Here is a 13,375-nt window from a genome sequence, read left to right as displayed (position 1 = left end):
ACACACTCGGAAACCCCTTCGTGGGAGGGGTCGGGGGGACCTTTGGACTCTCAGAGGGGAACCCAGCAACAGGTGCTCAGGAGGCAAAACCGAGAGAATTCACCACAGAGATCTTGCCAAACAGCCCTTCCCAGTCGAGAAGAGGCCTGAATGCCTGCCAGTGAGTGGAGGCTGGGTGTCGAGGCTCAGGCTTTGGGGGTCGGACCCCAGGGAGAGGACTGGGGTTGACTACCATGAAGACGCCTTGAGGAGGTTAGTATGGCACAGCTAAGGGAGTTCAGGGGAAAGTCTGGGCCTGCCAGAGAGGCAGGAGATCATTGCTGCAGGAAGGCTCTAACTCCCCATGCTCATGGAAGGCCGGACCCCATCCTCACAAGTGCCAGAGGGACAAGGAGAGAGCGACCGTCAGTGACTCCAGAAACAGAAAATCTGGCAGGAGGGCCAGATGCAGAAACAGACGCAACTGCAGTTTGTGACCCCAGACGGGGGAACATGGGACACGTGACTGCTGCCAGGGCCAGTGTGGGGGCCAGAGGCGGTGGACAGGAGGCCACTATGGTCTCGACCCCAGGGGTTGCAACTGCCACCATCCTGTGAGTGGGCACAGGTCACTGCCCACACCTTCCCGGAGGCCTGAGCAGCTTGGCTCTGCCTAGGGACCCACAACCTGAGGCCAATTCCCCTGGGGAGGTGCATGACCTTCCTTAGAGTGTGGCCACTTCCTGCAGATCTCAGCCTCAGTGGGCACTCCCCACACACCCCAAATGTGTCTGCCATACCCCTCTCTTTCCCCAGTCCAACTGAACAAGTGAGCCCTAATAAGCTGCTGTTTTTGTCCCCTCATGTCTAGGTGGAAAATAGACATGAGAAGGAGGCCTACAAGCAGAGGCAGGGCCTAAACCAGAGCAGAGAACCAGAGGCCGTGTGAGCACCAGAGAGAGGGGAAATAGCTCTTGCAGCTGCAGGTGGGGCAGACTAAATCCCCACAATCAGCCCAAAATTGTGGACCCTGGGAGCAAGTAAACCAAGTACTGAGTAAGGCAAAGTCTGAGTTTGAGCCGACACTACACTGCCCACAACAGGTCCAAAGACCTTTCCAGAAGTGCTGGAAGGCTTTCTGAGTACGTAGACCGACCACAGCACACCGTGTGAAGAGGAAAATAAGGAATTAGTACAACATTCCTCTAGCTATCACTCTATATATTTTTCTCTTTCATATTGTTCTAATGCTCTTTATTAAACCTTTGTTATTTTTTTATGAACTACTTTTGCCTTTGTTAAAACATCTTATTTCTAAGTGAATTCATCCTATTTTTTCCTGTTTTTACAGTGCTCTTCAGTTATATTGCATTTTTTCCATGCTTTTTACTTTGTATTTGTGCTGGCCTGCTGCTGCTGCTGCTAAGGCGCTTCAGTCGTGTCTGACCCTGTGCGACCCCACAGACGGCAGCCCACCAGGCTCCGCCGTCCCTGGGATTCTCCAGGCAAGAACACTGGGTGGGCTGCCATTTCTTCTCCAATGTGCTAGCCTAGTTTTTAGCACTGATTTTCACATATAGATTTGTTCAGTGGCTTGATTATTCTCTTCGTTTTTGACTCCTGTTTTTCTCTTTTTCTTTTCACCTCTTTTTTCTTGCTCTTTTCTCAATATAAGTGTGTGAGTTTCTTTGGGTGTTCTTGATTGTGGTTTAACCATTAGTCTTGGGGTTTTGCGTTCTGTGCTGTGTGGCCTGTGACGTCTGGGAGCTACACTAAGGGGTTGGGCCTTAACCCCTGAGACGGGAGATCTCAGTACAAGACTCAGGACCAAGAGACCTCCCAACCATGGAACATTAATCACCAAGAGCTCTTCCAAAGGTCTCTCAACACTAAGACCAAGTCTTACCCAAAAGCAAGCAAGCTTCAATACCAGACACCTCAAGTAACACCTTTAGCAAAATAGGAACACACATTTGCCCATTATCAGACAGGCTGCCCAAAGCCATAACAAGCCCAGAGAAACCCCAAAACACACTACCGGATATGGCACTACCCTTCAGGGAGACAAAACACAGTTCCACCAACAAGAACACAGGCACAGGTCCCCATAACTGGGAAACTTCACAAGTCACTGGTCCAACCCCAGCAATGGCGGGGGTGGGGGGGGCAACCCTGACAAATAAGAGGAACTACTACCTTCAAGCCTACAAAAAGGAGACCTCAAAAGCAATAAATTAAATAAAATGAAAAGAAAGAGAAACATGAAGGAGATAAAGGAAAAATGGTAAAAACCCACAAGACCAAACAAATGAAGAAGAAATAGGTAGTCTTCCTGAAAAAGAATTCAGAGCAATGATAGTAAAGATATCCAAAATCTTGGTAATAAAATGGATGCACAGATAAATAGAATGGAACACAGATCTAGAATATATGAAAAATGTTTACCAACGACCTAGAAGAAATAAAGAATAGACAGCCAGCAATGAACAACACAATAATTGAGATTAAAAATACTCTGGAGGGAACCAACAGCAGAATAACTGAGACAGAAGAACAGATAAGTGAGCTTGAATGTAGAATGGTGGAAATAACTGAAGCAGAATAGGAAAAAGAAAAGAAATTAAAGAAATAGCCACACTCCAGAGAACTCTGGGACAATATTTAGTGCATCAATATTCAAATTATAGGGATCCCAGAAGAAGAAGAGAAAAAGAAAGGGTATGAAAAAATATTTGAGAATATTATAGTCAAAAACTTCCCAACGTGGGAAAGGAAATAGCTATCCAAGTCCAAGGAGACCAGAGAATCCCATAAAGGATAAACCCAAGGAGAAACACACCAGGACACATATTAGTCAAACTAATGAAAATTAAACACAAAGAAAAAATATTAAAAGCAGCAAGGAAAAAGCAATAAATTACATACAAGGGGATCCCTGTAAGGTTAACAGCTGATCTTTCAACAGAAACTCTCCAAGTCAGAGGGAGTAGCAGGATATACTTAAAAGTGATGAAAGGGAAAAAACCTACAACTATTACTCTATCCAGCAAGAATCTCATCAGATCCAAAAGAGATTATCAAAAGCTTTACAGAAGCAAAAGTGAAGAGAATTCAGCACCACCAAATCAGCTTTAACAAATGCCAAGGAAACTTCTCTAGATAGGAAACACAAGAGAAAGAAAAGTCCTACAGAAACAAACCCAAAAGAAAAAAAGTAAATGGTAATAGGATCATATATATCAATAATTACCATAAATGTAAATTGATTAAATGCTCCAATCAAAACACAGATTAGCTGAATGGACATAAAAACAAGACCCTTATATATGCTGTTCACAAGAGAATAACCTCAGACCTAGAGACATATACAGACCGAAAGTGAGGGGCTGGAAAAAGATATTCCATGAAAACTGAAAACAAAAGAAAGTGCAAGCAGCAACATTCATACCAGATAAAATGGGCTTTAAAATAGACACCATTACGAGAGACAAGGAAGGACACCACATCATGATCAAAGGTTCAATCCAAGAACAAGATACAACAATTATAAAGATATATCCACCAACACCACAATACATAGGCAAAAGCTAACTATTAAAGGGGGAATCTACAGTAACTCAATAATGGTGGGAGACTTTAACCATTCACACCAATGGACAGACCATCTAGATAGAAAATTAATAGGAAACACGAGCTGTAAATGATATATTGGACTAGCTGGACCTAATTGATATCTACAGGGCACTTCATCCAAAAACAGTAGATTTCACTTTTTTCTCACTTTTTTCCTGAACATTCTCCAGGATAGATCACATCTTGGAATCATCTCAAGATCTTTTTGACCACAAAGCTATAAAATTAGATGAGAACTACAAGGGGAAAAAACTATAAAAATCACAAACAAATGGAGGCTAAAAATATACTTCTGAGTAATGAAGAGGTCACTGAAGAAATCCAAAGAGGAGATCAAAAAATACTTTAGAAGCAAATGACAATGAAAACGTGACACTCAAAACCTATGGGATGCAGTAAAAGCTGTGCTAAGAGGGAAGTTTATAGCAATACAATCCTATCTCAAGAAACAAGAGAAAATTCAAATCAACTGCTTAACCCTACACCTAAAGCAACTAGAAAAAGAACAAACAACCCCCAAAGTTAGTAGAAGGAAAGAAATCATGAAGATTGGAGCAGAAATAAGTTAAAAAGAAATGAAGGAGAGAAAAGCAATGATCAATAAAACTAAAAGCTAGTTCTTTAAATGATAAAAAAAAAATTGACAAACCATTAGCCAAACTCATTAAGAAAAAAAGGGAGAAGACTCAAATCAATAGAATTAGAAATGAAAAAGGAGAAGTTACAACAGGCAATGCAGAAATTAATCATGGAGATTACTACGAGCAACTATATGGCAATAAAATAAACAACCAAGAATACATGGACATATTCTTAGAAAAGTATAACCTTCCAAGACTGAAATAGAAGTAAAAGAAAATACAAACAGACCAATTACAGACACAGAAATTGAAACTGTAATCAAAAATCTTCCAACAAACAAAAGCTCACGGCCAGATGGCTTCACAGGTGAATTCTACCAAAAATTTAGAGAAGAGCTAACACTTATCCTGCTCAGACTTTTCTAGAACTTGTCCTACAAGGCCACCATCATACCAAAACCAGACAAATCTGCCACAAGAAAAGAAAATTAAAGGCCAATATCATCAACAAATTAGATATAAAAATCCTCAACAAAATTTTAGAAAACAGAATCCAACAACACATTAAAAGGTTCATACATCATGATCAAGGGGCTTTTATTCCAGGGATGCAAGGATTCTTCAATATCACAAATCAATCAATGTGATATACATATTAACAAATTGTTAGGGAAAAAACCTGCATGATCATCTCAATAGATTCAGAGCAAGCTTTCAACAAAATTCAACACCCATTGATGATTAAAAAAAAAATACTCTCCAGAAAATAGGCATTGATGGAACATACCTCAACATAATAAAGGCCAAATGTGACAAACCTACAGCAAACATTATTCTCAATGGTGAAACACTGAAAGTTTTGGATGTCTTAGCCACAGTAATCAGAAGAAAAAAACAAATAAAAGGAATCCAGACTGGAAAAGAGGTAGTAGAAGTCTCATTGTTTGCAGATGACATGATTCTTTACATAGAAAACCATAAAGATGTCACAAGAAAATTACTAGAGCTAATCAATGAACATACTAAAGTCGCAAGACACAAAATTAATACACTGAAATCCCTTGCATTTTTATACACTAACAATGAAAAACCAGAAAGAGAAACTAAGGAACAATGCCATTCACCATTGAACAAAAAGAATAAAATACCAAGGAATAAACCTACCTAAAGAGACAAAAGACCTGTATGTAAAAAATTATAAGAAGCTCATGAAAGAAATCAGATGGAAATATCAGACCACCTGACCTATCTCTTGAGAAACCTGTATGCAGGTCAGGAAGCAACAGTTAGAACTGGACATGGAACAACAGAATGGTTTCAAATAGGAAAAGGAGTATGTCTAGGCTGTATATTGTCACCCTGCTTGTTTAACTTATATGCAGAGTACATCATGAGGAACGCTGGGCTGAGTGCAGCCCTTTCACAGCATCATCTCTCAGGATTTAAAATAGCTCAACTGGAATTCCATCACCTCCACTAGTTTTGTTTGTAGTGATGCTTTCTAAGGCCCACTTGACTTCACATTCCAGGATGTCTGGCTCTAGGTGAGTGATCACACCATTGTGATTATCTGGGTTGTGAAGATCTTTTTTGTACAGTTCTTCTGTGTATTCTTGCCACCTCTTCTTAATATTTTCTGCTTCTGTTAGGTCTATACCATTTCTGTCCTTTATCGAGCCCATCTTTACATGAAATATTCCCTTGGTATCTCTAATTTTCTTGAAGAGATCTCTAGTCTTTCCCATTCTGTTATTTTCCTCTATTTCTTTGCATTGATCGCTGAGGAAGGCTTTATTATCTCTCCATGCTATTCTTTGGAACTCTGCATTCAGATGGGAATATCTTTCTTTTTCTCTTTTGCTTTTCACTTCTCTTCTTTTCACAGCTATTTGTAATAAAAGACTCCCAATAGCCAAAGCAATCTTGAGAAAGAAGAATGGAGCTGGAGGAGTTAACTTTCCTTACTTTAGACTTTATTGCAAAGCTACGGTCATCAAGACAGTGTGGTACTTGCACAAAAATAGAAATATAGACCAATGGGGCAGGACAGAGACCCCAGAGATAAACCCATGCACCTATGGGTGCCTTGTCTGTGACAATGGAGGCAAGAACATACACTGGAGAAAATACAGTCTCTTCAATAAACAGTGCTGGGAAAACTGGACAGCCACATGCAAAAGAATGAAACTAGAACACCTCCTAACATCACACACAAAAATAAACTCAAAATGGATTAAAGACTTAAATAGTAAGGCCAGAAACTATAAAACTCTTAGAGGAAAACATAGGCAATACAGTTTTTGACGAGATCATAGCAAGATCCTCTTTGACCCACCTCTGAGAGTAATGGAAATTAAAAAAAAAAAAAAAAAAACCCCACAAGTGGGACATAATTAAATTTACAAGCATTTTGCGAAGCAAAGGAAACAATAAAGAAGATTAAAAGACAATCCCGAGAATCGGAGAAAATAACTGCAAATGAAATAACTGACAAAAGACTAATCTCCAAAATATAGAAGCAGCTCATATAGTTCAATATCAGAAAAACAAAGCCCCATCAAAAATTGGGCAGAAGGCCTGAACAGACATTTCTCTAAAGAAGACATCCAGATGGCCAATAAACACATGGTGATCACTAGAGAAATGCCAATCCAAACTACAATGAGGCATCAACTCACACCAGTGAGAACGGCCATCATCCAAAACTGCAGAAACAATAAATGCTGGAGAGGATGTGGAAAGGAGGGAGCCCTCGGGCACTGCTGGTGGGAATGTAAATTGATAGTTACTACGGAGAACAGAGATTCCTTAATAAACGAGGAATAAATGAACCAGCAACACCATCCCTGGGCATATATTTAAGAAACCATAATTCAAAAAGACACACGCACCCCAGTGTCCACAGCAGTGCTGTTTACAACAGCTTGGACAAGGAAGCAACTTAGACGTTCATTAACAGAAGAATGGATAAAGAAGGTGTGGTACATATATGCAATAGAATATAATTCAGCCACAAATAAGAATGAATTTGTGTCAGTTCCAGTGAGGTGGAGCCTCACTGGCACTCTAGAGCCTGTTAAGCTAGATTTTTTTTTTAAATAAATTTTTTTAAAAAATTAGAAAGCATTTCATCAATGAAGATAGTTCAAAACTTCTTTTACAAAGTATAAAACACTATCATTTTAAAAGAAAAAAATTCAGATCCAAGTCTTACATATCATAATCCAAAAATAAAATGTATCAATTACTTATAACCCCTAGACTCACCTGTCCAACCAGTATAAGCAGAGCAATCATGTGGATCGGCTGTCTTCAGCCCTTCTTCCATTTGCTGTAGAAGATCTTTAATTTTGGTCTGGATCCGTCTTGTGAAGTTATTAATAATCTGACAACCAAAAGAAGACATAATATTAAATTACTGAAGACCAGGATAATGTTGCAGTGGCTGGGAAGATGACCTGGAGAAGGGAAAGGCTACCCACCCCAGTACTCTGGCCTGGAGAAGTCCATGGACTGTATAGTCCATGGGGTCGCAAAGAGCTGGATGTGACTGAGCGACTTTCACTTCACTTCACTTCAAACACTTCACCTAACAATCTAGGTTATAAAAACAAACAGATAGAAATTATAATACCTGACCCATTTCAATGATTCATTGGTTGGAGCGAGTCTACCTTGTTTTTACAAGATTAAGTTTTAAAATGAGAGTGTGCCCTATATGGATTCTAAGTAACAAGTAGGATCACAAAAAATAAGCTTCAGAAATCAAAGAAAAAAGCAAAACAAAAAAAGAGTACAGAGATGGGATTCGCCTACACGAATGTTTTAATTTAAGTTAAAGAATATAAGATGGTTTAAAAGTCAAAGACAAGGGAGGAATACGTACAATATAAAATATTATAAACAAAAGTAGGCTATGTAACAATATGGAAATACACATAAGATTATCAACATACCTTACAAAAAGAAAAAATCAAATTGCAAGCATATGTAAATATTTTCAGTCACTTAGCAATTAATGAATTGAAAATAAATACAAATACTATCAGGTTAACAAATAATAAAATATTAAGTTCCAAGGCTGCTAGGAGCTAAGGAAGCAGATATTCTTACTGACTGCTGGTGATCTTTCTCAAAGGAAATTTATCAGTAATTCTTAAAAAGTTTCACTTATTTTTGGCTGTACTGAGCCTTCGTCACCGCGCACAGGCTCTCCCTGGTTGTGGCGAGCAGAAGCTACTCTCTAGCTGCTGTGCATGGGCGCCTCACTGTGGTTCTTTCTCCTGTTGCAGAGAATGGGCTCTAGAGCGTGGGTTCAGCAGCTGTGGCACGCAGGACGAGCTGGCCCACAGCATGTGGGATCTTCCCTGACCAGGGATGGAACCCTTGTCCTCTGCACTAGCAGGCAGATTCTTAACCAACGGATCACCAGGGAAATCCCACATCAATATTCTTAAACATGTAGTTGACAGTGTTATCCAGATGTTTCTGCCTTTGATGATTTTTGAAAACTCTAGCCACTACATCAATCGCTGAGGTGTAATTGTAATTCTCTTTTTGCCCCCCTTTAGTGTTCTTGCAGTTCTGTTATTTGACATAGACCAATTAGGACTGTTATGTCTTCCTGACAGATTTTATCATTAAGAAACTTCCCTCTGTGAGGCTATAGGGAAGTTCCTTTCATGTTACTGGACAGTTAGTGCTTTCAGGCCAAATTTTACTGAAATTTGGGATTCTGGACTAAGAGCAACCTTAGAATTACGTTACAACTGCAAAAGCCCCAGAGAGGTTTACTTAAACCTGGAGGGATGTGTGTACATTTCAAAGGGGATGAGAGTCCAGAGCAGGAAGACACTTCCCAGTCACAGAACTGAAGACAAAGGAGCCTGGTCTTATCACAGAGAGATTTATCTACATTCCAAAGACTTCACTTTGTGACAGAGGTCCATATAGTCAAAGCTATGGTAGCTTTCCAGTAGTCATGTATGGATGTGAGACCTGGACAGTAAAAAAAGGTTGAGCGCCCAAGAGATGCCTTAGAACTGTGGTGCTGAAGAGAAGACTCTTGAGAGTCCCTTGGACTGCAAGGAGATCAAACCAGTCAATCCTAAAGGAAATCAACCCTGAATGTTCACTGGAAGGACTGATGCTGAAGCTCCAATACTTTGGCCACCTGCTGCAAAGAGCCAACTCCTTGGAAAAGACCCTGATGCTGGGAAAGACTGAAGGCAGGAGGAAAAGGGGGCAAGAGAGGATGAGATGGTTGGATGGCATCATTGACTCAGTGGACACGAGTTAGAGCAAACTCCAGGAGAAAGTGAAGGACAGGGAGGTCTAGTGTGCTCCAGTACATCATGGGGCTGCAAAGAGCTGGACACGACTGAGTGACTGAATAACAACGATGACGACTTTGATATTTCTGACAAAACTCTCTCAGAAAGGGAAGGAGAGACAGATGTCTTCTTCCCTTTTATAAAAAGCACAGAAAACTTAATTTTTATTCATTCTTTGCCTATAGTACAGACTTTGTCTACAAACCTTTGACCTGGGTTTTGCTGACTCAGGGTTAGACGTGAGACTCAGGGAACCACTCACTAGTTTCTTTCTCATAAATAATTAATCTCTGATCCAATAACCTCTTATGTACATTCAGGAAAAACTGAATACGTATAAATATTAAAAACTAAAGAACAAAAATTAGGCATCTATCCACAAATGGAAGAATGTTCATGTGAGTAGTGGGACCCAGCACCTTACTCCAAGGGACTTACAGCAAACCTAGCCGACTAAAGCACCGGGTAATAAGCAGCAGACTTCAGTACCAGCTGTGAAACCTACAGGAGACTGAGCCGGGTCCAGCCCCTGAGCCATAGTCTGACTCAGCAGTCACCTTCAGAGGAGAGAGCCTTTGTGGAAATCCATATTTCCAGAGGAGAAGTATCGACATTCCTTTTGAGGACAAAGAAAAAAGGAAGTTTGGATGAGTTGCAGTGGGTAAGAGGAACAGCTTGTCTCTGCCTGCATCACATAATGCACAGGTACAGCATGTGGCTAAACAGACGGCCTGTGATTTCTCCTACAGAGGAAAGGGAGAGCCACTGAGTCCAGTTTCAGAAGGGACAGCCGCACTCATTTGGTATCTCAGTCTGCGCAGGACTCTGCTCAAGAGACTTAATTCTCTCATTTCTCATAATGCATCCAGAGTATCACAGAGGAAGTCCACGCCTGGGGAGAGGAAGCAAGTCAGAGAGTAGCATGTAAGATTCCCAGAGGCCATTAAAGGAATGTAGTTTCTGCTGATGCATTTTGGACTCTATCAGAAAACACAAAAAATCAAGGAGACATGATATCACCAAAAGATCACAATAATCTTCCAGTAACCAAATCTAAAGACAGGAAAATCTACTATTTACACAATAAGGAATTCAAAATAGCTCTTCTAAGGAAACTCAGCTATAAGAAAACACAGAAAGACAATTCAAAGAAATTTTAAAAAATAACAGATTGTGATGAAAATGAGAAATTTAACTAAGAAACAGAAATCACTGAAAAAAAATTCTAGAGTTTAAGAGCTGAACAAATGAAATGAAAAATGAAATAGCATCAAAAGCAGGTAGACCACATAGAAAACAGAATCAGTAAGACAGCTAGGGAGACTTCCTGGTGATCCCATGGTTAAGAATCTGCCTTGCAATGCAGGGGACATGGGAACCTCTGGTTCTGAACCCCTGGTCAGAGAACTAAGATCCCCTATGCCACGGAGTAACTGAACCCTCACACCACTAACTACTGAGCCCCTGTGCTCCAGAGCCTGCAGACCACAGCTAGAGGGTCTGTGGGCCACAGCGAAAGGTCCCACAGGACTCAGTGAAGACCCTGTGTGCTGCAACAAAGACCTGACACAGCCAGATAAATAAGTGAATATTTTTTAAATTCTTAAAAAAAAAAAAAGAAGAAGATAGGACCTTTGAAAGAACTCAGCCTAAAGAGAAAAAAGAATAAAAAAATGAAGAAAGTCTGTATAATCTATGAAGACATCCTCAAAAACCCAAAATCCAAATCATTAGAGTTCTAGAAGGAAGAAATGAGAGAAACGGGGGCAGAAAACTTATTTAAAGAAACAATGGTTGAGAACTTTCCAAATCTGGAAAGAGATCTGGACATCAAGTTCATGAAGCTAATAAACAGATTGACCCATTAAGACAACCCAAAATGTCCTTCTGCAAGACATTTTATTTTAAAAACAGAAAGTATAAAAAAATCAAACACAAAAAAGAGAAACCTAAAGACAACAAGAAAAAAAGAAGACTGTAACCTACAAAGGAACCTCCAATGGGACATCAGTGAACGTCTCAGAAGAAATCTTACAGGCCAGGAGACAGTGGGATGATATATTCAAAGCAATGAGAGAAAAAAACAATAAAAAATAATCCACCTGGGAACTTTCCTGGTGGTCCAGTGGTTTTGACCTGTGCTGTCACTGCTGGGAGGACAGGTTTAATCCTTGGTTGTGTAATTAAAATTTTGCATGCTGCTTGGCATGGTCAAAACTTTAAAAAAATTTTTAAATTAAAAAAAAAAATACTCTATGTGGCAGAATTATCCTTCAGGGATATGAAGACATTTCCAGACAAAAGATGAGGTAATTCATCATCACTAGACCTATCTAACAAGAAATGCTGAAAGAAGTTCTTCAAGCTGAAATGAAAGGAGGCTAACCAGTAACATGAAAGAAAAAATACACAGATAAATATGTAGTCAAACTCAGAACCCTGTAATATGATGTTAACACAATGCTACTTTAAAGATTAGAACAAGAGTATCAGAAGTAACTATAGTTACTATAATTTGCTAATAAATACACAATATAAAAAGGCAAATTATGACATCTAAAAAACTTAAAAGGAGGAAGAGTAAAAGTCGAAAGGTTTTGTATGTGATTGAAGTTAAGCCATTATCAGAGTAAAATATGACTAGGTATAAGATGTTTTATGTATCTCCTGATAACCACAAAGCAAATAATTTGACTAGATTCCCAAAAGACAGAGATGGAGAATAAGAAGCACACAACAGTGGGAAACCACCATTTCACAAAGGAATCCAGCAAGAATCAAAAAGGAACAAGGGAACTACAAAATAGCCAAGACACAATTAAAAAGGTGGCACTAGGAAGCTCTTCTATTTGTACTCAGTCATTCAGTATGTCTGACTCTTTGCGACCCTTAGACCATAGACCCTCAGGCTCCTCTGTCCACGGAATTTTTCAGCCAAGAATATGGGAGTGGGTTGCTATTTCCTCCTCCAGGGGATCTTCCCAGGCATCACACCCATGTCTCCTGCATTACAGGTGAATTCCTTTCTGCTGATCCATTGAGGAAGCCCAGTAAGTTCTGACATATCCATAATCACTCTAAATATAAGTAGACTGAACTTCTAATCAAAAGGCAAAGAATGGCTAGATGAATTAAAAAAAACAAGATCCAACTACATGCTGCCTACAAAAGACTCACTCTGGCTTTAAGAACACACAGGCTCAAAGTGAAAGGATGGAAGGAAAAAGACATTCCACAAGTGGAAACCAGAAGACAGCAGAGGTGGCTATATTGATACCAGACAAGTGATCTTAAGTAAAAAAGTCACCTGAGACAACGGTCCTTCTATAAAGGGGTCAATTCGTGAAGAAGACATTACCAATTAGGAATAGTAACACAAATGAACTCAATACCAGAGCAACTAAATACATTAATAAATACTAAATACAACTAAAAACAGAGCTAAAGGGTGAAATCGACAACAATACAACAGGAAGGGGTAACTACAACACCACACTGTCAGTAGGGATAGGTCATCCAGTCAAAAAATCAAGAGAACACTGGACTTGAATCGTACATTAGACCAAATGAACCCAACAGACATATAAGACATTCAATCTGACAACAACAGAATACACATTATTCTCAAGTACACACAGAATATTCTTAATGGTAGATCAAATGACTGGCCACAAAACAGGTCTCCCCACATTTAGAAGAGTGAAACCATACTATGTAACTACTGTGCTTGTGTTCAGCTGTGCAGTTGTGTCTGACTCTTTGTGACCCCACGGACTCCAAGGAGCCTACCAGGCTCCTCTGCTCATAGGTTTTTCCAGACAAGAATCCTGGAGTGGGTTAACAATTCCT

At 39.8% G+C, this 13,375-nt stretch overlaps 1 protein-coding gene across 1 annotated transcript in view; it reads right to left on the bottom strand.

Moving 5' to 3' along the window:
- The window catches only part of LANCL2 (LanC like glutathione S-transferase 2), a 108,764-nt gene that overhangs the window by 60,143 nt on the left and 35,246 nt on the right, over positions 1 to 13,375 (bottom strand). The window contains exon 2 of the mRNA XM_061127613.1: positions 7,461 to 7,578. Within this exon, the coding sequence (XP_060983596.1) occupies positions 7,461 to 7,578 (118 nt within the window). The remainder of the gene's footprint in view (positions 1 to 7,460; positions 7,579 to 13,375) is intronic.

This window comes from Dama dama, chromosome 24 (assembly GCF_033118175.1).
Source record: "Dama dama isolate Ldn47 chromosome 24, ASM3311817v1, whole genome shotgun sequence".
Classification (NCBI taxonomy): Eukaryota; Metazoa; Chordata; class Mammalia; order Artiodactyla; family Cervidae; genus Dama; species Dama dama.
Note: the sequence above shows the minus strand (reverse complement) of the source record. Positions and strands in the feature narration are given on the sequence as shown.